The sequence below is a fragment of the Quercus lobata genome, chromosome 8 (assembly GCF_001633185.2).
Source record: "Quercus lobata isolate SW786 chromosome 8, ValleyOak3.0 Primary Assembly, whole genome shotgun sequence".
NCBI lineage: Eukaryota > Viridiplantae > Streptophyta > Magnoliopsida > Fagales > Fagaceae > Quercus > Quercus lobata.
The window spans coordinates 45,607,769-45,630,350 of NC_044911.1; the positions used below are offsets into that span (position 1 = coordinate 45,607,769).

The 22,582-nt window shown below is 35.8% G+C and overlaps 4 protein-coding genes across 4 annotated transcripts; 3 read left to right on the top strand and 1 right to left on the bottom strand.

The window, feature by feature from the left end:
* Positions 1–335: 335 nt before the first annotated feature.
* LOC115957339 (ethylene-responsive transcription factor ERF023-like) lies at positions 336–1,199 on the top strand. The gene has a single exon (XM_031075561.1). It carries the CDS (start codon positions 372–374, stop codon positions 939–941), a length of 570 nt encoding a protein of 189 aa, XP_030931421.1. The 5' UTR covers positions 336–371; the 3' UTR covers positions 942–1,199.
* A 13,569-nt stretch (positions 1,200–14,768) lies between these two features.
* LOC115956949 lies at positions 14,769–17,259 on the top strand. The gene is made up of 4 exons (XM_031075210.1): positions 14,769–16,512; positions 16,601–16,771; positions 16,846–17,182; positions 17,235–17,259. Exons 1-4 carry the CDS (start codon positions 15,720–15,722, stop codon positions 17,257–17,259), a joined length of 1,326 nt encoding a protein of 441 aa, XP_030931070.1. The 5' UTR covers positions 14,769–15,719.
* Position 17,260: 1 nt separating this feature from the next.
* Positions 17,261–17,912, top strand: LOC115956951. Its single transcript, XM_031075211.1, has 2 exons — positions 17,261–17,319; positions 17,400–17,912. Exons 1-2 carry the CDS (start codon positions 17,272–17,274, stop codon positions 17,910–17,912), a joined length of 561 nt encoding a protein of 186 aa, XP_030931071.1. The 5' UTR covers positions 17,261–17,271.
* Positions 17,913–19,403: 1,491 nt separating this feature from the next.
* Positions 19,404–20,884, bottom strand: LOC115956952. Its single transcript, XM_031075212.1, has 2 exons — positions 19,780–20,884; positions 19,404–19,672 (listed from the first exon to the last, which is right to left on the bottom strand). Exons 1-2 carry the CDS (start codon positions 20,882–20,884, stop codon positions 19,404–19,406), a joined length of 1,374 nt encoding a protein of 457 aa, XP_030931072.1.
* Between the last annotated feature and the right edge of the window lie 1,698 nt (positions 20,885–22,582).

A 22,582-nucleotide genomic window follows, 5' to 3' on the forward strand; every position in this document is an offset into this window, starting at 1 on the left:
GGGGAATGGCCCCCCTCTTACATAGTGTAGGTCCGTCCCTGCAGCCAACAAATTATATCATGTACCGTGTGTAAGAAACATATTTAATTTAATTAAAATAAAATAAAAAGATATTTTCAAAACACGATTTTATGGTTTCTTTAATATAATTAACACGATGTTAATTATAGTGCGTACATAAATCAGAGTATGTATAACAAAATGTCAAAAACTGACGTATGTACTACGCCCGAATATCAATTCTTACCCAAGGGCATATCAGTAAAATCACACTAACCCAATCAATCTAACCTCTTCTTACGTATCTTACAAACAAATTACTATAAAACGTCATTTGACACACTACTAAAAGCCAACGGCTCCTAATGTAAATGGAACAACTACCATACACTGAAGATGACACCACCACCACCACCACCACCACCACCACTAGCACCACAAGCACCGCCTCTCCTCAAAGCCAACGCAGCGGCACACGACACCCGGTGTACCGCGGAGTCCGAAAGCGAAGGTGGGGCAAATGGGTGTCCGAAATCAGAGAGCCCCGCAAAAAATCGCGCATTTGGCTCGGCTCTTTCCCAATCCCAGAAATGGCAGCCAAGGCATACGACGTCGCAGCCTACTGCTTAAAGGGTCGAAAGGCGCAGCTCAATTTCCCCGACGAGGTCGAGCAATTGCCGAGGCCGTCCACGTGTACGGCCAGAGATATTCAGGCGGCAGCAGCCAAAGCAGCGCACATGATCGCTTCGGAGATAACTAGGAAGACGAACATTAAGAATAAGAAGAGCCACGTCGTTAGTTCGGATGCCGATGATTTCTGGGCCGAGATTGAATTGCCAGAGCTCATGATTTCTTCTGGGTCATGTGGGTGGTCCTTTACCAGTGACGGTGCCACGTGGCCTGATGGAGACGTTGCACAACCATTCATGGCATGCCTCTGAATCTTGTTGACGCTAATGTACTGTTGGTAGGGCTCGTATATTTATGTGTGTTTTTTATCTTTTTCTTTTTTTATGAATAGTGTTTTTCATCGGAAGTACTGGTTATTGCTTTTGTTTGCTATTTCTACTTTTAGATATATATGTACGTACTTATTTGTTAATTGTTAGAGAAGGGTTTATCGTCACAAGTACCCTTATTAATTTTGGGCATTCTAGTGCATTAATTTGAGCTCGCTTTGATGGGTTTAAAGCTGTTGAGATTTGTGTCCCTCTTCTCTCAAAATCAACAGTATATGTTTTACAGAGAAACTGTAGAGATTGCTTCATAAAGGAAGTAGGTGCTCAAATATGTATAATTAATATTTATATCAATAAATGTATTATTTAATTAATTCCACAGCTAATAATAAGATGATAGGGTGTGGTTGATAAAACTATGTAAAAATGAAAGTGGACCAATCAAAATTCACTGCTCAAAATAAGTTGGAAAATAAATAATAATTATAATAAAAAGTTGTGGAATTTAAATTTCTTTTTCACTGTTATGATTAATTAGCTGCACAAAAATATGTTAAAAATAGTAGTTTTAGGAACAAAAATTATTCCAAATTTTTTTTTTCCCACAACTCTAACGTAGCAGAGTGTTAATCATCATTTACACACTTTAGACCCAACATTTTTTTCACTAATTAGACTACCATATCAAAGTTGTGGTAAAAAATTGTGAAAATTTTTGTGATTCTAAACTTTTCCTAGTAAAAAATGCTGAGAGAGAGAGAGAGAGAGAGAGAGAGAGAGAGAGAGTTGTTGCAGTCCGTGCGTGTAAAGCCAAAGTGCAATCGCTGTACAACCACCAAACGCATTTACCAGTTAAGTTAATACATCATTATCGTTTTTTTTTTTTTTTTTTTTTTTACCTGGTAAGCAATTTTATCTTCCTTGTCATGACTCATGATAAACGTTTTTACATACTCTATTAGTTGACTAAGATAGGTATATCTCAAGGAAAACCTATATATATATATATATATATATTCTTGAGTCTAATTGAGATCACCTTCATAAAGTCAATACTTAATTACATTAACGTGTTGTGATGCCTTTGATGGTACATTTGAACATAGAAGATTATGATATGACATCTTATAATTTGTGTATAAAATTATTGGCTAATTAATAACAAATATATATAGGAAAGAAAAGGATGTGTTACAACTTACAACTTTCACGGACTTGACCTTTTCTTTAGTGTTTAACTATCATTTGTAGCAATGAGTAGGTTTAGTACCAGCCGTGTAATTTTCTCGTAAGAACATATACATACGTCCCAAGTCACGAACGTTATAGAAAGCAAATTCGGGCAATACATTTTTCAAGGAAGTTCCAAACAGGGCTTCCGTCATATGTTCTTCTTCTTTCTTCTTTCTTCTTTCTTTCTTTCTTTTTCTTTTTCTTTTATTTTTTTATTTTAAAGATGAGATAAAAAAAGAAAGAAGTTTAGGGCCCATTTGGATTGAGGGGAGATGAAGGGAGAGTAGAATGGAGTAGAATTTGTTGAAAATAAGCTAATTTTAAGTCATTTTTACTCTACTCTACTTTACTCTCCCTCATTTCCCCTCAATCCAAACGGATCCTTAGTCTCAAGAGAGAAATTATACAATAACGTGGTATCAATTCCATCCTCTCAGATAATATTGGATTTTAAAATGAAAATTTGTAGTGAAATCCGCTATTCATATAAGATGAAAGAGTACATGGTTTTTTTATTTAAAGAGTGTTAATAATTTTCTAACTCTGGAAAGTCTAAAATAATGTCATTTTTGTTATCATGAATTAGTGGTGAAATTTTTTCTTTTCCCTTATTCATCCGAATTAAGTAAAATAGTAAAGAGAATCGATTTTGAGTTGTCTTACGAAGCCTCAAAAATCATGAATTTAAAAAAAAAAAAAAAAAAAAAAAATCACTCACTGTCTACATCCAACCTTATAGACATCGAACTAGTTGATTCGGGTTGGTTTGCTTTAAATCTTGATCCCAAAGGTAGTATGTCAAGATATCTTTACAATGGTATGTTATAAGATTCTACTAGAAAGACAATTTGTTTCGAGTTGTTCAAAGTGAATTTGATTACTATGAAACTTTTGTCAAACTTGATGGACAATCAACTTCATGGCTATAGAATTAACTTGACTTGACACTTGACTCAATTTATAGCATATCACGAGTCGTCACAATGATGTATGATTTGAGGGTGAAAAGGATTAAAAAAAAATCGCTATTCAAAATGCTCAAAACACTCTATACCACCATGAAATATCTGAAAATTTGAAGTTTGAACCCAACTAGTGCTATGCCCAGTCTTGGCCTTGAGAAAGTATGTGAGACCCACCATAGAATCACATGACAAATTGAGAAGCACACCAATGTTAGTGAATAATTTAGTTAATTTTATATAATCATAATTTATGGATAATTTTTTTTTTCAAGAAATTAATTTAGTTTATATAAAATATAGTAAAAGAAAAGGAGAGAATGAGGACACATGATAAATTTTTTATATTTTTTTTATATAAGTTGATAGCTATAATGGAGAATGAGATATTTGAATCTTGAATTTTTTCATTAAAAATATCAAAAAGTGTTTGTTGAATTACAAAACTCTTGATATTATAAATCGTTTCTTGGTTTACCTAAGTTTGCTTTTCTAAACCTATAAATTGGTCATTTTTGTCATTACCCCCTCTCATTGAATGAGAATACAATTCTTGTGGACCATAGAACTCTAATTTTAAGAACTAGATTTTATTATATTTTATACGTATGACCTGGATTTTAATAACTCATGTAATAATTGATACATTTACCTAATATTAATTGGACAACTAACCATTTGTTTCTCCCAAAATAATAAAAACCATTTGCTTAAAAAGATTTTTTACCCCTAGAAAAAAGGTCGGGTAGAACCACAAAAAGAAATTCTTTTTTTCTAGAAAAAAAGAAAAGAAAAGAAATTCAAATATATGCATTTTATTTGAATAATGGAGAGTGATAATGCTTTATTTAATATAAAATTGACCAATAATCAAAAATTGGCCTTGTGAAATTATCATCCATTTAAATTTCTCAACATCATTTAAATAGACATGGAGACATTTATTTATACCATTAAAAAATTCATATGGCATGTCATGTACATGTGTAAAGTTTGAAAATTATACCCAAGGTTTACAAATATGTGAAAGTATTTAGACAGAGGGAAGTGGTTATTGGTTAACACAAAAAGTTGTAAAAATACCTCCTTGATATTAAAAATAATCCATATAAACTATGTAAAATCAAATAAATATCACGTGTCTCGTAAATCACATCTAACTAAAAACAATTCAAAAATGAGATGGGAGATTATCCTATTCTCTTGTGTGGTATTGAATAGCTAAAACAAAATTTACTTCCTCTTCATATTATGAGATTATGATTGGCAAGCAAAACCACCACTTTAACAAATTTATCTTTCATTTATTTTAAAAGTACGTAGTTGCAATTTTAGTGCCTTAAGAATAATATAGCAATTGAAAGAGAGTGAACTGAATAAAGTTTAGAGTTTTCAGTTGCAAAGCTGTGACACTCAATTGAATGGAACCTTCTCGATGAAGAGGAGAGGTGGTTATATATAGCTAGTGCCAAGAGATTATTTCTCTCACGGTGGACTAATCGCAATCCACAGAAGAAGTACTGGAAAAAGGCAAAAAATATAGATAGAAGAACTAAGGATGACAATAGAACAGGACGGGTTTGGATCATAGGCGTTTCATTTCTGTCCCGTTGCCTCTTTGAATGGTAAAAATCCATGTGAAATGGGTGCGAGACAAGCCGAAGAAAATCTGCACAGGGCAGAGAGTAGTACGGGAGGATGGATCAACATCTTTGTCATCCCAAAGTCAATCACAGTACTGTCATGTAAAAGTTACAGCACTAATTAAATCAGCTGGACAAACAGAGGCCCGCAAGAACATGATCTATTACACTCAAATGAGGATACACTTGCTTGATTGGACAATGAGGCCCAGTAGTAATGTTGTGTATAAGAGAACTGAAGGGTCATCACTGTCGTGATTGTGATTTGTGAAGGTTCTAGCTGCACTTACCATTATAGTTCATCAAACTTTTTCTTTTTCTCTTCTATTGGAGCTTTCAAGCCACGAAAATGACCACGCGTTTCCAGCAGGGATATAAATTCAACCGACAAAGAAGCATAAAAAAAATGGTTTGACAAGACGTGCTGCTCTCAACCAAGAAAAATGAGCCAGCTTGCAATCAATCTCCGATCTCTTAGTTGAGCAATCTTAGGCACAATTTTTTTTTTTTTATTAAAGCATGTTTGGTATTCGATATTTTTATAGATTAGTTATTTGTTAGTTTGGTTATATTTTTATTATAAAAAATAATTATTCCTAATGAAATTATTCATTAAAATAAAAAATAATTATTCTTCTTTAAAAATAATTGTAATAACTATTTCTTAATAGATGTAATAATTTTTAGACAAAAATTTAAAACTAATCCTCTAACTTTCAGTTTTGTCATTTCAGTCCTCTAATTTTTAATCGTTACCAATTTGATATTTTGTTAACCATCTGTTAAGTGTCTTTGTTAAATGAGCAAAACGACGCCGTTTTGGCTTTTTTATTTTTTTATTTTCATAATTAAAAGAAATTAAAAAAATTGTTATTATAAATAAATTATTTAATAATAATAATAATAAAAAAAAACCGAAGTTGAAGAAAGGAAAACTTTGTCTGTCTGGGTAGAATAAAGCAAAGATAACATGAAGAAAGGAAAAGAACCCACGTGCTTGATCGATTTTCGGATGCGAGTTGAGGAAAGTCACGGCCTAGAGAAGTGATGAAGTGGGAAGAGTCCTGAGCAGCGAAGAGAAAGTCAAAAAGGTAGCTTCCGATTTCAACATTGCTAGTGTTTGGTGGCAGTGTCGCCGCGATTTCACTGGATTCAAATAAAGCTGTTAACTTCTTCACAGTCACTTGCATCTAGAAATCAATCAAGCACGTGGGTTCTTTTCCTTTCTTCATGTTCTCTTTGCTCTATTCTACGCAAACGGACCGAGTTTTCCTCTCTTCAACTTTGCTTTTTTTTTAATAACAATTTTTAAATTTCTTTTAATTGCGAAAATTTAAAATAAAATGAGAGCCAAAACGGCGTCGTTTTGCTCATTTAACGGAGATAATTAACAGATGATTAACAGAATACCGAATTGACAATAATTGAAAGTTAAAAGACTAAAATAACAAAACTGAAAGTTAGAGGACTGAAATGAAAAAGGCTGAAAGTTAGAGGGTCAATTTTGGATTTTTGCCTAATTTTTAAAATTAATATATTTTTAAATAAACAATATTTCATATACACATAACAATTATATAAATAAATAACTCATCTTTCTCTCACTTTTAAAAAAAAATTATTTTAAGGAAATATAATTGTATGAGTAAGATAAATCCTAAAATAAATCTTAAGTTTTATTATAATGTTACAACTCATAACCAAATTTATGAATAAGTTTGGTTATGGACAAAATTTAGTTACAAAATTGGTTGTAACCTTAGGCTACAACCTTACTCAATATCTTTTTATTTGAGGTAAATTTTGACAAATTCACCAATTGATTATATATTCTTCTTATATCCTTCATGTGTGCAAACTTTCTAGAAAATTGATTGTAACCTTAGGGTACGACCTTACTCAATATTTTTTTATTGGAGGTAAATTTTGACAAATCCATCAATTAATTATATCTTCTTCTTATATCCTTCATGTTTGCAAAATTTTTAGAAAATTAAAAATCAAAAACTATATCATCAATAAATTGTTTAAATTGTAAGTTTTTGTAATATAAAATTATGAATAAAAACCTTATAGATCATATAGTAAAAAATATCTTATTAACACAAAATTTGACATGCGTATTAAGAGTATAAAAAACATGCAATTCAACGATTGGATTTTCAAAATATGGAGTAATTTTTATTTTATTGAGTAAGGTTAAGCTACAACCAGTTTTGTAGCTCTAGGTTACAATCAACTTTGTAGCTAAATTTTGTCCTTTAATTATTATAATACATTTTAAGTAATAAAAATTATTATTTATGTCGTAATCTTCATTCAGTGTACCAAACGTGCCCCAAGTTGAAGAACAAGTTTTTATTATTTGTCATTTACGTGTATTATTGATATTATTTTATCTATACTGTTTATAAGAGGATTCCTCTCTTTGGACTCGACTTTTATGTGGTTCAAAATACCCCTTAATCTTACGTTTAATAGGGAAAAAACTTGAGGACAATCCACTAAAAATATATTTCAACTCCATTTAAAATACCTACAAAATAGGATACTCTTTTACTAATCCATACCTTCAAAACAAACTTATCTTTTTTTTTTTTTTTTAATAAAAGGGAATTAAGACACTAGACCAAAAAAAAAAATGCTCAACGCATGCGCAAAGCGCGCGTGATGAAGCTAGTTATTTATAAGAGTGTTGTTAATAGGTATCTTTAAGGTAATTGTTAATAAATTATTTTATGAAATTTTTTGCACAACTTTCATGGGAAATATAATTTTTTTTTAAAAACTGTCAAATTTTTTTTTTCTATAAAAAATTTCTAAAAATATTTCATAAACCAATCTCCTTAATCAGACTAGGTCATCCGTTAACTTTCCCTAATTTATAATTAATAACATGTTATTTGTGTACTTGTATGGTATGAGCAATGTTAATCACACAATTTTTTTATAACATTTTTTACAATTTATTAAAATGACAAATAATATTGAAATAACATCATCTCACATCTTATAAAATATAAACATCATTTCACATGGATATTCAGACCAAGCAGGTAAAAAATTGTTTTAAAAAAATCAGAAACAAAATTGATGCTGATATGAAGGCTATCGATAAAAGGGTTATCTTTTTCTTTTTTCTGTCTTTCTTCCTCCCAATAACTGGCAGGTCCGAGGTTGTTTTTATTTATTTTTTTATAATATATATATATATATATATATATAATTGGGTGATTAGGCGGGTGTGAAAATTCTCCGCCTAATAAACTCAACTTAAACACATTTTTTAAAAAAACTTCCCCGTGGCTGCATGCTATTGGATAAGGGGATTTCATCTTATCCCCAATCAGCTAATTCACCTCTCACTCTTTCATTTTCAAATTTTCAAGTATTTACTTGATTTCTCCACCTCTTAGCTATGCGTCTCCAGCTCTCCACCATGTAATCACAGTTACATGGTCGACTCATGTCTCACACCTTTGTAAGTGCGCATGCCATGAGTCGGTAAAAATATTAGATCGAGTGATGATTTGACCCTCATTTATAAATTGGTAGTAACATTTAAATTTTTGTATGCTTGGAAGCACCTATGGTGCATTCCAAAGCCATCCTAAAATCTAAGAATGTGTTTGGTTCAATGGAAAATGTTTTTCAACCATAAAATATATTCAAGTGTTTGATTGCGTTATTAAAAATACTTCAAAAAAAAAATTTCAAGTGTTTGATTTTATTCTTGAAAATGTTATGGAAAACTCATTTTGATTATTTTCTACTACTTTTTTACATTTCTCATCTCCCAAGCTCATATATAATTAACAGCCGCGGGTGGTAGTTGGGTGGGAGACAATGAGTGGAGTGGGTAAATAGTAGAGGTTTGGCTGATAAGTTTTGGGTGAGACAAAATGATTTTTGGAAAATAAAAGCGTAAACTAATTTCTACTATAAATGTCTTTATTTTACGATCAATCGGAAAACAATTTTCGATTGACCTTTCGTTGCTCCAAACATCTATACTAAAATGCATAAAATATTTTTCGTCAAATCCAACATGACCTAAGTTGTCTCAGTAGGTGCTGCTGAAGGATATGAAACAGAGTATAAATAGGAGAGGTCATAAAAATGTAAGACCCTCGTGTTCTGGCTTATTGCAAAGAATAATGTATTGAAAAAAAAATCCCCCTACAAATGACAATTTTAAAATACCTCATGTATTTTAATTTTTTAGTGTAAAATACATTTTTGTTCCTCTAACTTCCATATTGTTTTTCCCTCTCCCTTTTGTGTGTTTGTTTTTAAAAATAAAAATAAAAAACTTCCATATTGTTATACATCTGGTCCCTCAAGATTTAATTTAAACAATTAATATCTTTATATATATATATATATGATGATACATATTTCATTTATGAGGTATGAGTTACATCAGATACAACACAAGAGGATCTGGTTCAAGAAGTCAGGCCTTTCCTCTGTCCATATGCAGTAATCATTGGTCCGAGTATTGGTTTTCTACGTGTTTGTTTTTAAAAATAAAAATAAAAAACTTCCATATTGTTATACATCTGGTCCCTCAAGATTTAATTTAAACAATTAATATCTTTATATATATATATATATATATATATATGATGATGATACATATTTCATTTATGAGGTATGAATTACATCAGATACAACACAAGAGGATCTGGTTCAAGAAGTCAGGCCTTTCCTCTGTCCATATGCAGTAATCATTGGTCCGAGTATTGGTTTTCTACCAATTTTGACAATATTAGTTCAGTTAAGTTCCATCCGGTCATTACACATGGAGAACCAGATCCTTGTATATCCTTATCGATTCCTCAAAAAAAAAACATTGAGTACACAAGCAAAACCAAAATGTTAGACTATTGAGCACAAATGAAGGGCAATTTTAGTACCATGCAAATGCAAATATAATGAGTCGTGGCTTCCCTGAGAACCATATGTTTTAATATTTTGTCAAACATATAATGAGCATATTCCAAGTAAAATATTGGTGATGTGCATGGCTCATGAACAAGAAAGCTCCAATGCAATCCAAATCTCAAATTAAGAGAAATATCAAACTAAAATTGATGCATCAGAATAAGAAACATTACTAACTTCTAACACTCAATTATCAAAAATATGGGTTAATCATGCTTCTTTTTCTTTTTTCGAACTATCAAACAAAAAACAATGGACATTTTCAAAACTCTATAAAAACATGTTTGTGGTTTTGTTCAAGTTCACTGTTTTAACAGAGATGGAATCAAACGTGTGCAAAATAATTAGATACTGTTAGAGCAGTGGGGTTTTGGCAGGATTGGAAGGAGACAAGGAAAAAGAAAAACAAGTGGGAGTTGGATGGGAACAATTAAATTCTCTTGTTTGGTATACAACTAGTAAACATTACTAACTTCTCAACTATCAAAAATATGGGTTAATCATGCTTCTTTTTCATTTTTCGAACTATCAAACAAAAAACAATGGACATTTTCAAAACTCTATAAAAACATGTTTGTGGTTTTGTGCAAGTTCACTGTTTTAACAGAGATGGAATCAAACGTGTGCAAAATAATTAGACACTGTTAGAGCAGTGGGTTTTGGCAGGATTGGAAGGAGAAAAGGAAAAAGAAAAACAAGTGGGAGTTGGATGGGAACAATTAGTACTATTATTATCTTGTTTGGTATACAACTAGTACTATTATTATCAGTGTAATCATACCGCAGAAATCGATAAACAAAATATTCCAACACGTGAGTGAATTTTAACAAAAATAAAAATCAAATACCAAAAAAAATGCATAATTTTTGTCCCAACGGTTCATATGATTGACTCTGATTGAAACAGAAAAATTACTAGCTCTATACGAAAGTTAGAAACAACTAGTCACAATCTACCTAAAGTTGTGAATTTGTTTGCGGTAGAACTCGAATTTTAAGAAAGGATGTAAATGAATATGGAGTCACCCATGCATCAGGATAGCGTATGGTGGTTCCTTTGTCCCACTTGATGTTCCTGCAGCCTTCTGTCTTCAATTTTTTTTTTTTTTTTTTTCCTGTATCATTGAGAGGCTCCTCTAGTCCTTTACCCATGTGGGCCTTGTGTAGTGATGGGTCAATTTCTTTGTTTTAACTTTGGAACCCAAAAAGGACTCTCTCAATAAGTTTTAACAGTACAATTTTTAATTTTTTTAATAAATGAAAGTGTTCTGTCATTGTAACATAGATCGTACCTCTTCTAAAAAAAACCAAAAAAAAGGAACCAAACTCTAATTTAAAATCTGGCTCTACCAAACAAATCTTCTACTCTTTTTTTTTTTTTTCCAATTATTGTAGAATCTTCTTTTAGTTAACTCATGTCATGTTAAATAGTAATTCCACAATATTTTTTTTTTCTACATTTAAGGTAAAATAAGATAATGTTTATATAAAAGTTTATGGTTCTGCCACATCACATGTTAATGCATTTTTTTTTCTTTTCTTTTTACATTTTTTTGTCATTTTAGGTAAATACATAATTATACAAGATAACAATTTTGTCAAATGTCAGTAATTCATGTTTTGTATCCTAAATATTAAAGATAACATATAAGAAACCTATCCCAAAACAAGCATCGTGATGCTATGTGGTTTTTGTTTTTGTTTTTTTTTAATAATGTTATATTTATTATTTCATTAATTTCATCCTAACACATTAATTAAAAATTAAAATGTGAGAAAGTCGATTTTTATTTTTTTTTAAAAGAAAAGAGAGAGTCAGTTTGATGTCTCTATTTATAGACAAAGGAAACAATAAATTACAGTAATTACTAGACTTTTACGTTCAGTTTTGACAGAGTAGATTATAGATAGCCTATCTTAGCGATGTTGGGCTTTAGGTTGTCCGCAACTTAACTCAGCCACAAAAGGTTAGATCATGTGGGCCCCGCTGTCCTTGGGCTTAAGAGTCTGCATGTACAGCCCCAAACTCTGGTTTGCTAGGGCTAAGTCTAGCCAACCAATGGTACAAAGTTTTTGTATGCCGATTGCCTTTCTAGGTGGACATTTTTTAGCCACAACTTGTGACTGAGTTATCAACACTAGGCAAATTAGTTGTGCAAAGTGTGCTTCACATTTGAACCTTCACTTATTAGTAAAACACCAATCTCTACTTCATAGTCAATATTGGTCTCAAACTTGAACTATGATTGCTTATGAAAAATAAAGTATCCATACTCACCCACATAACACTCTAGGTGTTGACATAATCTCTATTAACTAGCATGTTATAACCATGTGTTGATCCTAGTTTTCATAAGAATATTTGAGAATAAGGTTATTTTTATTAGGGAGTGATCTTACTCCCAGTCACACAGGTAAAATATGTTAAGGGTGCTCTGCAACTCTTACACTTCAATTGTAAGAGTTGCAAATTTTCACTAACAATTTAATTATTTAACCCCTAAACATCAAAAAATAAATATTCTTATACCAAAGTGATAGTTTAAATTAAAAAATGTATATTAAAAAAATGATTGCGCATATCATATGGCCACCACAAATTATTTTTTCCCATTAAAGTTATTCTCATTGTCTTTACTCCCTAGTTATTCTTAACTCCTCATATGTGACTCATGATTGCACATACTTTAGTCTTATTCCGCTCAATGTATTTTTTAACTCTCCATCTTATCAATGCTTTGAGATAATCTATATGAATGATTTAATTGCTTAAAAATAGTTTTTTTTTTCCCTTATAAGTCTGTATTATCCATTATAATAATGATTATGTACTCTACCAATGTACTTATGCTTTCATAATAAATCAACACATGTGAATTGGGTGTTCCCAAAGTGGATTTCGTGTAACAAATTTCTTATCCAGTTTGCTTCCTCACAAGCTGAAATTAAAGCTATGTTTTCAACATCTATAATAGAGTTAGCAACAATTGTTTGGATTCTTGATAGGCACAAAGTTGGTCTTCTAATGGTTTGTCAATCAGTTTCTATGTTTTCATAAATTTCTTCTACAAATTTCTAAAATTCGTTACATATTTGAACAATTAATCCTAAATATAAGACTTGTGATCAAATAAGATGTTTTATAAATATTTGTTTTAGTTGAAAAAAATTAATGAATTAATCATGATGTATACATTTCAATTAATTCTTGATAGGATTGAGTCGTAAGCTTCATAAATGGAAAAATATACCATGTTACGGGTATATTACCTCCCCTTTATAGTTAGAGGGTCCCACTCAGCTGTGAGGGAGATAATGCATATACTCATAACAGTAACAAGGTATACTTCCTCTTCATTGACCATTGTAAGAAGGACAAAATTTAGGTACATTACTTTAAGTACTGTTCGTTAGATTCTCATCTTAAGATTCAGTTATGTGGTTATTTAACTAAAAAAATACACTTCCATTTATGAAAAAAAATTTACATGTCAGAACCTTATAAAAGAAATTTAAGAAATAGTACCTAAATATTGTACCTAAGTCTTACTCTCGTAGGAAAAGCCAAAATAAAAATGGTGTTAAACTAGTTGATACTTGATAAGTGATGTAAAGAGTCGAGTATGGGCTGGGCTAGTTTACAAAGTATCTTAACGCAACCAAATTAGATTGGGGCTTGCAAATAAAATCTCATGGAAAAATCACTGGTGGGCTTTGGAACACTTTGGGCTTGGTGAACAGCCCACTTGACTCTCACTCAACCCATCTACAAAGGCCTCAATCAAATTGAAAGTGGTTGTATCTCCAGACTTCAATACAACAAAATTAATAATTTTTTCAAAACCGAAAAAGAAAAAAATGAAAAAAAAATGTGCAAGTTATTTCGTGTTCCAGCCCATCAATATATTCTACAAAAATCAATCCTATGCCCCATAAGAAATTTTGGGCCCTCGTTCGGCCCTTCTTGACTCCCACTTATCTAATCCTGCGTCAAACTACACTTATCTAACAGTTTTTAGCAACTATTTTTTGCCACCCACAGCTTTCATGTCGGTATACTGTGAGTGGTCTATCCTATTTTTTATTTTTTTTATTTTAGAAGACTATCATTTTTATATAGATTTTTTTTTTTTTTACTATTCACAGCCTGTCACGTGAAAACTTTAAAGCCCCAACTTATAGGAAAAAACTATGTGTCTATGAGTTACTTATAGGAAAAAACTATGCGTCTATGAGTTTTATTTGGTAGAAGGAAAAGTAAAAGGATAAAATCAATTGGTAGAATATAAAATATATTTTGTTCACCATACAAATTTGGTAGAGATGGAGAGTAGTTTACTATTTTATATATATATATATATATTTTTTTTTTGAGAATATATATTTATTATTAAAAATAGAAAAATGTCAATGTGGGGTCTTTTCATACTTTTATTTCTCAATGATATTTTATTCCCTCTTTTTTTCCTAATTTAGAGGGAAAAATGGTTGGTTTGGTTGAAAAACTGCATCCACATCCATTTTCTTTCCAATTAAACTATGAAAAATCACATTTTCCTCTTCATTCTCTTTCTTCCATTTTTCATCATATTCATTTTTACCCAAACAAAATAGAGTATAAAATTAAGCTAAGAGAAACATAACTTATCTACACCTTCTCATATTTCTAATAGAAACGTCCAAACTTCAAATATCTTATCAACAATTAAATTAATTTTTATAAAAAAACACAACAACTCAAAGCTATTGCTTACCTTCCATAAACACAAATCAAGATTTGGTAGTGTGTGCAATTGTTCTTTTTTCTCTATAATTTTTTTTCTTTTTTTTAACATTTTTTATTTTAAATTTAAGGGTTGAGATTAAAAACTACTTGTTTATTTCTCGCACCATTTTGCATTATTTGTTTCGATGAAAAACCTTACAAGAATATAAATTTCTACATTTATCTTTATTTGATAGCATCAAAAAATGAAATAGTTTATTAGTTTTACAAGTTGACAATATGAAATACCTTATGATGATTCTCCCTTTATCAGTGGGTTGATAGGACTCGAACGTTGATCTTTAGGCTATTTCCTGTAATACAAAGGACACAGAATCAGAGGGGACCGGTGGGGGACCGGCCAAAAATCCTCCGATGATCAAGTTAGTTACTTTGAACTCTCTGTAACGAAGAAATGTTCTCTCAAAAGTAAAAGTGTCTGACCCCCCTTACCTTTCATCGAAGAAGCCTTATATAGTGTGTGTGTGTATGTGGAACGGTTTATCTGTTTAGGAACCGTTCCCAATGTCGAGGAGTCCGGCGAATTAGGAGTAACTTCCATAACCGCTGTGGAAGTTACCTAGGTCGGACGCTGATGAACTCGTCCATCCATAGTCAGGATGGACGACACCTCAAGGATGATCTCGTCCATCTTCAGTGGAAGATAACGAGATCATCTTGGAAGGCTTGACGTTCATAACTGATAAATAGATCTCACGAGGTATTGCTCGTCCATGTATGGACGAGGTTCGCCAGTACGCTTGTAATTTTCATCGCCTATTGTAGCTTCTTTTGTTGGACGAGACATATGGACGAGTTATGGACTTGGGGATTTATTTATGACACCATCAGTTGCCCCCTCGTCCATGTGAGTCGTCCAAATGGTTGAACGTCTTTGGACTGGTAATTGGTTATTAATTATTCGCACCACGTGTCATTTTTTTATTGGTGGCTAATTTCGTCGATTTATATTTCCGAGGTAGATGCCACGTGTCGCTTTCGTATTGGCTGGGTCGTTTCGATTACCTAGGTCAGCATCCTATAAATAGTGGAATGCCTCCCTTAACCCTTTTCATTCCAGAGATTTTCTTCCTTGACATCCGTCGTCTAGAGCCTCGTCTAGGAGTTTCTCTGCGTCTAGAGTCTTCTTCCGTCTAGAGCCAGGTACTCTTCTTCTCCTCGTCTTTAGGTTTTAAGTTTCTTGTTAGAGATGTCCGCTGCCTCCTCGTCTACTGATAGCCTTAATAAGGCCATAGACGAGTACTGTGAGGATACTAGTGAGAGGTCTAACTCTAGCAGTGCTAGTGATGAGAGTGGAGGAAGCACGGACGAGAACTACTCTTCTGGGGCCCCTGGGCTCCCTATTGAGGTCGTCCAAGAACAGCTTAGGAGAGCTTCTGGCTCTCAAGCTGGTTCTCCGTCCAATCCTACGGACGAGGTAGAAACCGTCTTCAGCTGCGCTGTAGGCGTCCATTCTAAGACGGACGAACAGAGGTTAAATAGCCTTAAATCCTGGTATCAAATCCCAGACGAGTTTAACCCTAGGCTGCCCGTCCGTGGAGAGTGGTGTTGTGAGCCCCGTTTTGGTATAGGCGTCTATGAATCTTACTTTTTAGGTGGCCTTAGGTTTCCTTTAAATGCCTTCGATAGAGAGTTATTAGTTAAGTTAGGTTTAGGTGTTTGTCAATTCAATCCTAACGCATGGAGACTAATTATCTCCATGCAAATTTTGTGGAGGGAAGTTTTTGGTGGGGACCGTCCTCTTACAGTGGACGAGTTCCTTTATTGTTATAAACCTTCTGCCATAAGTCAATCTGAAGGTTTTTATCAGTTTACTGCTAGAGGGAATGATTGTAGGTTGATCAAGTCCCTAGCTTCGTCTGATAGGAAATGGAAGACGGAGTTCATTTTCGTTTCAGGCTTCTGGGCAGGGAACCCTGTGGACGTTGGCAGGGATCCCTTTCCCCCTTACACTGGGGAACTAGGGAACCTTCGTCCAGAAGGTACGTCCCTTCCCCTTGTTTATTTTTATTCTTACTTCTATTTGATATATTTACAATTTCTAACCTTTGTTTGTTCATTGTGTTGTAGCTGCCAAACGTCCGTCCCTGAGTAAATTCCATCGTGACCGCGTCCATAGAGCTCGTCTACATACAGACAGGAGCTTTCGTTCTCTTGTCACGCTAAGACGCTTAGCCAAGTGGGGTTTAGGTCCTGAGCCTTCAGACGAAGCTATCGCCCACGAAGTTACTGTGCGAAAAAGTAAGTTCTTAGCTAAACCTCCTTTTCTTTTTCTTTTTTATGTGTACCTTCCTAACTCGTTCATCTCGTCTTAGGAATGTCAACAATGAAAGAGAATAGAGGGAAGGAGATTGCAGGAGAGGGGAAACGTCCTGAGGGTCAAGCCCAAGATCGTCCTGAGGGTCAGACTCGTCCAACGGTTGGGGACAAAAGGAAGTTCTTGCCAAAAAATATTGACTTGGAAGGGCTCCCCAGTCGTAGGGACAAAAGGGTCAAGTCAGGCTCGTCCAAGGTGGTCAAGTCCAAACCTCCCCAGTCCCAGCCTGCCGTCCAGATAGTTGATGTGGACTCGTCCACTCCAGTGGAGTCCACGCCGTCCAAGACTCCACCCAGAACTCCTTTGGCCAAGTCTACCACGCCTGGCTCGTCCCAGCATTCCACGAACATTATTGAGAACGAAGACCTGGCTTGGAAACGTTTCCAGATGGCTGTCAAGGACGAAGATATAAACGTGCTACAACATGGGTTTAAAGGAATTTGAACATTCAGGCGTCCATGACCTCTTCAAGGTATGTCAGTATCTCTCATCCTTATTTGGGTAGCCACTTTTCCTCATTTAATCACTCTATGTTGCTTTGTCTATTCATAGGCCATGTCCAAGTTTATAGCAGCGTCTAGACAGGCAACAGAGCTGGACAAGACGAGAGTCTTGTTGGAGACGAGGATTCAGCAGGTGAATGCTGAGTGTAAAAAATGGGCTGGGGTTGCTGAAAAAGCTAAGGACGAGGTCAAGGAACGTAACAAGCTGATTGAGGAGCTAAGGACGGATGCAGTGGAGAAGGATACGCGCATTGATCATTTGCAGAAGATGAATGATGAATTGAATGCTCGTCTCTCCAAGGCAAAAGAGGACGCTGTGGCTGAGTTCAAGTCGTCCAAAGAATATACAGACACTTTGGATCGCAATTATGCAGCTGGTTTTGAAGATTTCAGAATGGACGCTATTGAGAACTTCCCTGAAGTTGATTTTAATGCAATCAAGCTTAACCTTGCTGCTGCCACAAGCTCTCTTCTCCAGACTGGCTCTGATGACGTCAACGTGGAAGACGATGCTAGTACCCAGCCTCAGGACGCACCAGTTGTGAATGCTCCCCCTTCTTAGGACGAGACTTTTAACCTTAGTGGTTTTTCTCTTTTTTTTTATTTGGTCCTTTGTTTTTGGACCTTCCTTTATGTAACAAGAATACATTATACTCGTCCATGGTTTTAGGACGGGTTTTTAAGTAGTTTCTGCTTTCCAAACTAATCAGGGTTTTTTGGACGTAGGAAGTCTACCCTTTGAATGAATTTTTATTATCTTTGCATGGACGAGTGATTTCATTTTCATGGACGAATGTTGCCAAGCTATTTTAACTCCAACTTTAGCTCGTCCATATCGAGATTACATATTTTTCATGTAGTCTAACTCGTCTTAGTAGGTAGTATTTTTAATTAGCTTGATTCGTCTTAGGACTTGCAAACTAATTTTACTTACCATCTTACTTATTTTGCCAACTTTTTCTCTCGTCCAGATTTTGGATTGTTTCAGTTGGCTCCGTCTCGTCCATGAGTTGGACGAGTGTGGATGTGGTTTTTTCCTTAGAAAATTTAGACGTTACATCTCTGCGTCTAGAGATTTTGTTCGTCTTGGATCTTTCAACCCTCTTGAGGATTGACTTGGACGATAATATCATGGAGAAATTTCACACAACATTTAGCACATAACATAAATATTGTTTACAGACAAGGCATATGCACACTGATGCCTTTTTATTTAATAAATACATACTTCATGACTTCGTCCATAACCATAACACAACTATAATAAGTAATAAGATCATAGTTTCAAACTCCACACATAAGCAACACCAAATATAATAGTATCAAACACAAACAGCATCATACGTAGTAGTAGGGTAATTAGACTTATAAGACCCAGTCTCGTCCATAGGTTCACTCTTACTGGTAGTACCTCCTCAGGTGCTCCACATTCCAAGGATGTTCCAGCTTTCTCCCGTCCAGGGCCTCCAGGTAGTAGGATCCTTGCCTTTTACAGTTGATAACTTTATAGGGTCCTTCCCAGTTTGGGCCCAATTTCCCATGTGCCGGGTTCTTGGTCGACAAAGAGACCTTTCTCAGGACGAGATCTCCAATGTTGAAACGCCTAGGCTTCACCACCGCGTCGTACTGCATAGCCATGAGATTCTTATACTTTGCTGCCCGGTGTTCTGCATTTGTCCTTACCTCGTCTATTAAATCGAGGTTCAGACGAAGCTGATCTTCATTATCCTTGTCTTGATACATCATCACCCTATGATTAGCCATATGTACTTCTGCAGGTATGACTGCATCACTTCCATAGGCTAGTTTGAAAGGAGTCTCTCCTGTAGGTGTCCTCACTGTGGTCCTATACGCCCATAAAACTCCTGGTAATTCATCTGGCCACACTCCCTTTGCCCCCTCAAGCCGAGTCTTGATGATTTTCAACAAGGATCGGTTTGCAACTTCAGCCTGGCCGTTGGCTTGGGGGTGTGCAGGCGAGGAGTAATGGTTCTGAATTCCAAAATGTGAGCAGAAGTCCTTGAAGAGTGCATTGTCGAATTGTCGTCCGTTATCAGACACCAATACCTTCGGCACTCCAAATCTGCATACGATGTTCTTCCACACGAAGTTTTTCACATTCTGTTGCGTGATATTTGCCAACGGTTCTGCCTCCACCCATTTGGTGAAGTAATCGATGCCCACCACTAGAAACTTCATCTGCCTTACTCCCAAAGGGAAGGGACCCAAAATGTCCAGTCCCCATTGTGCGAAGGGCCACGGTGCCACCATTGGGGTGAGGTATTCCGATGGTTGCCTGGGGACGTTGCTGAATCGCTGGCACTGGTCGCAGACCTTAACGTATGCTTTAGCATCAGCTTGCATGTTCGGCCAGTAGTACCCTGCACGGACGACCTTGTGGACAAGTGATCTTGCTCCCGAATGATTGCCACATGCCCCTTCATGAACTTCTCTCAGCACGTAGTTTGCTTCGTCCGGAGCTAAACATCTAAGGTAAGGTTGAGAGAAACCTCTCTTGTATAGAACTCCATTCATAAGGACGTATCTAGCTGACCTCACCCTCACCTTTCTGGCCTCGTCCTTTTCTTCTGGTAGTTGTCCGTCTTTCAAATAGGATATAATGGGAGTCATCCAATTTTCTTTGTTATCAACCTGCTGTACTTCCTGGGCATCTATACTTGGCACATATTGAACTTCGTCTGACTTCTCTAATGATTCGTCTGCTGAGGCCTCCTTAGCTATAGTATCAGCTTCCACGTTCTCCTCCCTTGGGATTTGAACGAAGTCAGCTTTTTCAAACCTTTTCACAAGGCGCATCACCCTACCAAGATACTTCTTCATTCGTTCTTCCTTCGCCTCATACATCCCATTCACTTGCCCCATGATCAGTTGGGAATCCCCCATGACACATATGGACTTTGCTTCCACGGACTTTGCCAATTCTAGCCCTTTGAGGAGGGCTTCATATTCGACTTCATTGTTTGTCGCTTGGTACTGTAGACGGACTTTATGTTTCAGTTTATCTCCCTCTGGGGACTGCAGGACCACACCAATTCCTCCTGCATGCCGTGTGGACGAACCATCCACATGAACGATCCATCTCTTACTGTCCTCTGTTTCGTTATGACTTGGGGTAAACTCCGCAATAAAATCTGCTAGGGCTTGAGCTTTAATGGCATGCCTTGGTAGATACCTGATATCGAACTCACTTAGCTCCACAGCCCACTGGATTAATCGTCCTGCAGCTTCCGGCCTATTCATTGCCTTTTTAAGAGGATGATCTGTCATAACATTAATGACATGTGCTTGGAAATAATGCCTCAGCTTCCGTGATGCTGTGATTAGTGCGAAGGCCAACTTCTCCATTTGCGGATACCGTCCTTCCGCTCCTTTCAATGCCTTGCTTGTATAGTACACAGGTCTTTGCACTTTATCCTCCTCTCTTATCAATGCCGAGCTCACGGCGTGCGGGGTTACTGCTAGGTACAAATATAGTTCCTCTCCTTCCACTGATGGACTCAGCAGCGGTGCCATGGTAAGGTATACTTTCAAATCTTCAAAAGCTCTCTGACACTCGTCGGTCCATTCGAATGCTTTTTTGAGAACCTTAAAAAATGGCAAACATTTATCAGTAGCTTTAGAGACAAACCTGTTAAGCGCAGCGACTCGTCCAGTGAGGGATTGGATTTCCTTGGTATTTTGCGGTGGCTTCATGTCCAATATTGCTTGAATTTTATCTGGATTCGCTTCAATTCCCCTGTGGGATACCATAAAGCCAAGGAATTTCCCTGATGATACTCCAAAGGCACATTTGCTAGGATTTAGCTTCATGTGATACTGCCTTAATGTCTCGAATGTCTCCTGCAGGTCGTCTAGATGTCTTCCTTCGTCTTGACTTTTCACCAGCATGTCATCTACGTAGACTTCTACATTCCGCCCAATCTGTGGACGAAACATGTGGTTGACCAACCTCTGATATGTTGCCCCTGCATTCTTCAAGCCAAACGGCATCACCTTATAGCAGAATAAGCCTTGACTGGTTACAAAAGATGTCTTCTCTTGGTCAGCCTCATCCATTCTTATCTGATTGTATCCTGAAAAGGCATCCATGAAGCTAAGCAATTTGTGTCCTGCAGTTGAGTCTACTAACTGGTCAATGCGCGGTAGCGGGTAGCTATCCTTGGGGCAAGCCTTGTTCAGATCAGTGAAGTCCACGCACATTCTCCACTTTCCATTCGCTTTTTTGACCATTACTACATTGGCCAACCAATCCGGGTAATACACTTCCCGAATGAACTTTGCTACCATCAGCTTCTGGACCTCGTCCTTGATTGCACTATCTCTCTCAGGGGCAAACACCCTCTTCTTTTGCCGCACAGGCTTAGAGGAAGGACATACATTCAAACGGTGGGTAATGACACTAGGGTCTATACCCGGCATATCCTCGTGACTCCACGCGAACACATCAATGTTTTTCTTCAAAAATTGGACGAGGTCCTTTTTAATCTTCTCTTCTAAATCTGCTCCAACCCTGGTACACCTCTCAGGGTTAACTTCATCCAAGGAAATATCTTCCAATGCTTCAGTAGGCTCTGCTACAACCTTCTTTTCTTCAATATTCATTGCTTGAACTTGTTCATCCATGGCCAGCATGGCCAAGTAACATTCTCTTGCTGCCAGTTGGTCACCTTGTACCTGTCCTACCCCATATTCCATTGGAAACTTGACTGATAAATGGTAAGTGGAGGTAACAGCTTTCCAGCTATTCAAAGTTGGTCTTCCAATGATGGCATTGTAGGAGGATGGACAATCTACCACAAGGAAGTTGACGTCCTTGGTAAGTTGTTGTGGATATGCCCCCACTACCACGGATAAGGAAATGGTACCCACTGGTTGCACCTTCATCCCACCAAAACCTACTAGGGGGGAGTTCACTGGACGGAGCTGGTCTCGTCCTAATCTCATTTGCTGAAAAGCTGGATAGTATAAAATGTCTGCTGAGCTTCCATTGTCCACAAGCACTCTTCTGGTTGTGTAGTTTGCAATTAGTAGGGAGATGACGAGGGCATCATCATGAGGGTGATGAATTCTGTCAGCATCCTCGTCCGTGAAAGTGATTGCCTGCTCGTCCATAGACATTGCTCTCGGTGATCGTCCGGTAAGCTGGACGTTCTGTACTACCTTCAAGTATGCTTTCTTGGACTTGGACGACCGGCCAGTTGAACTTCCCCC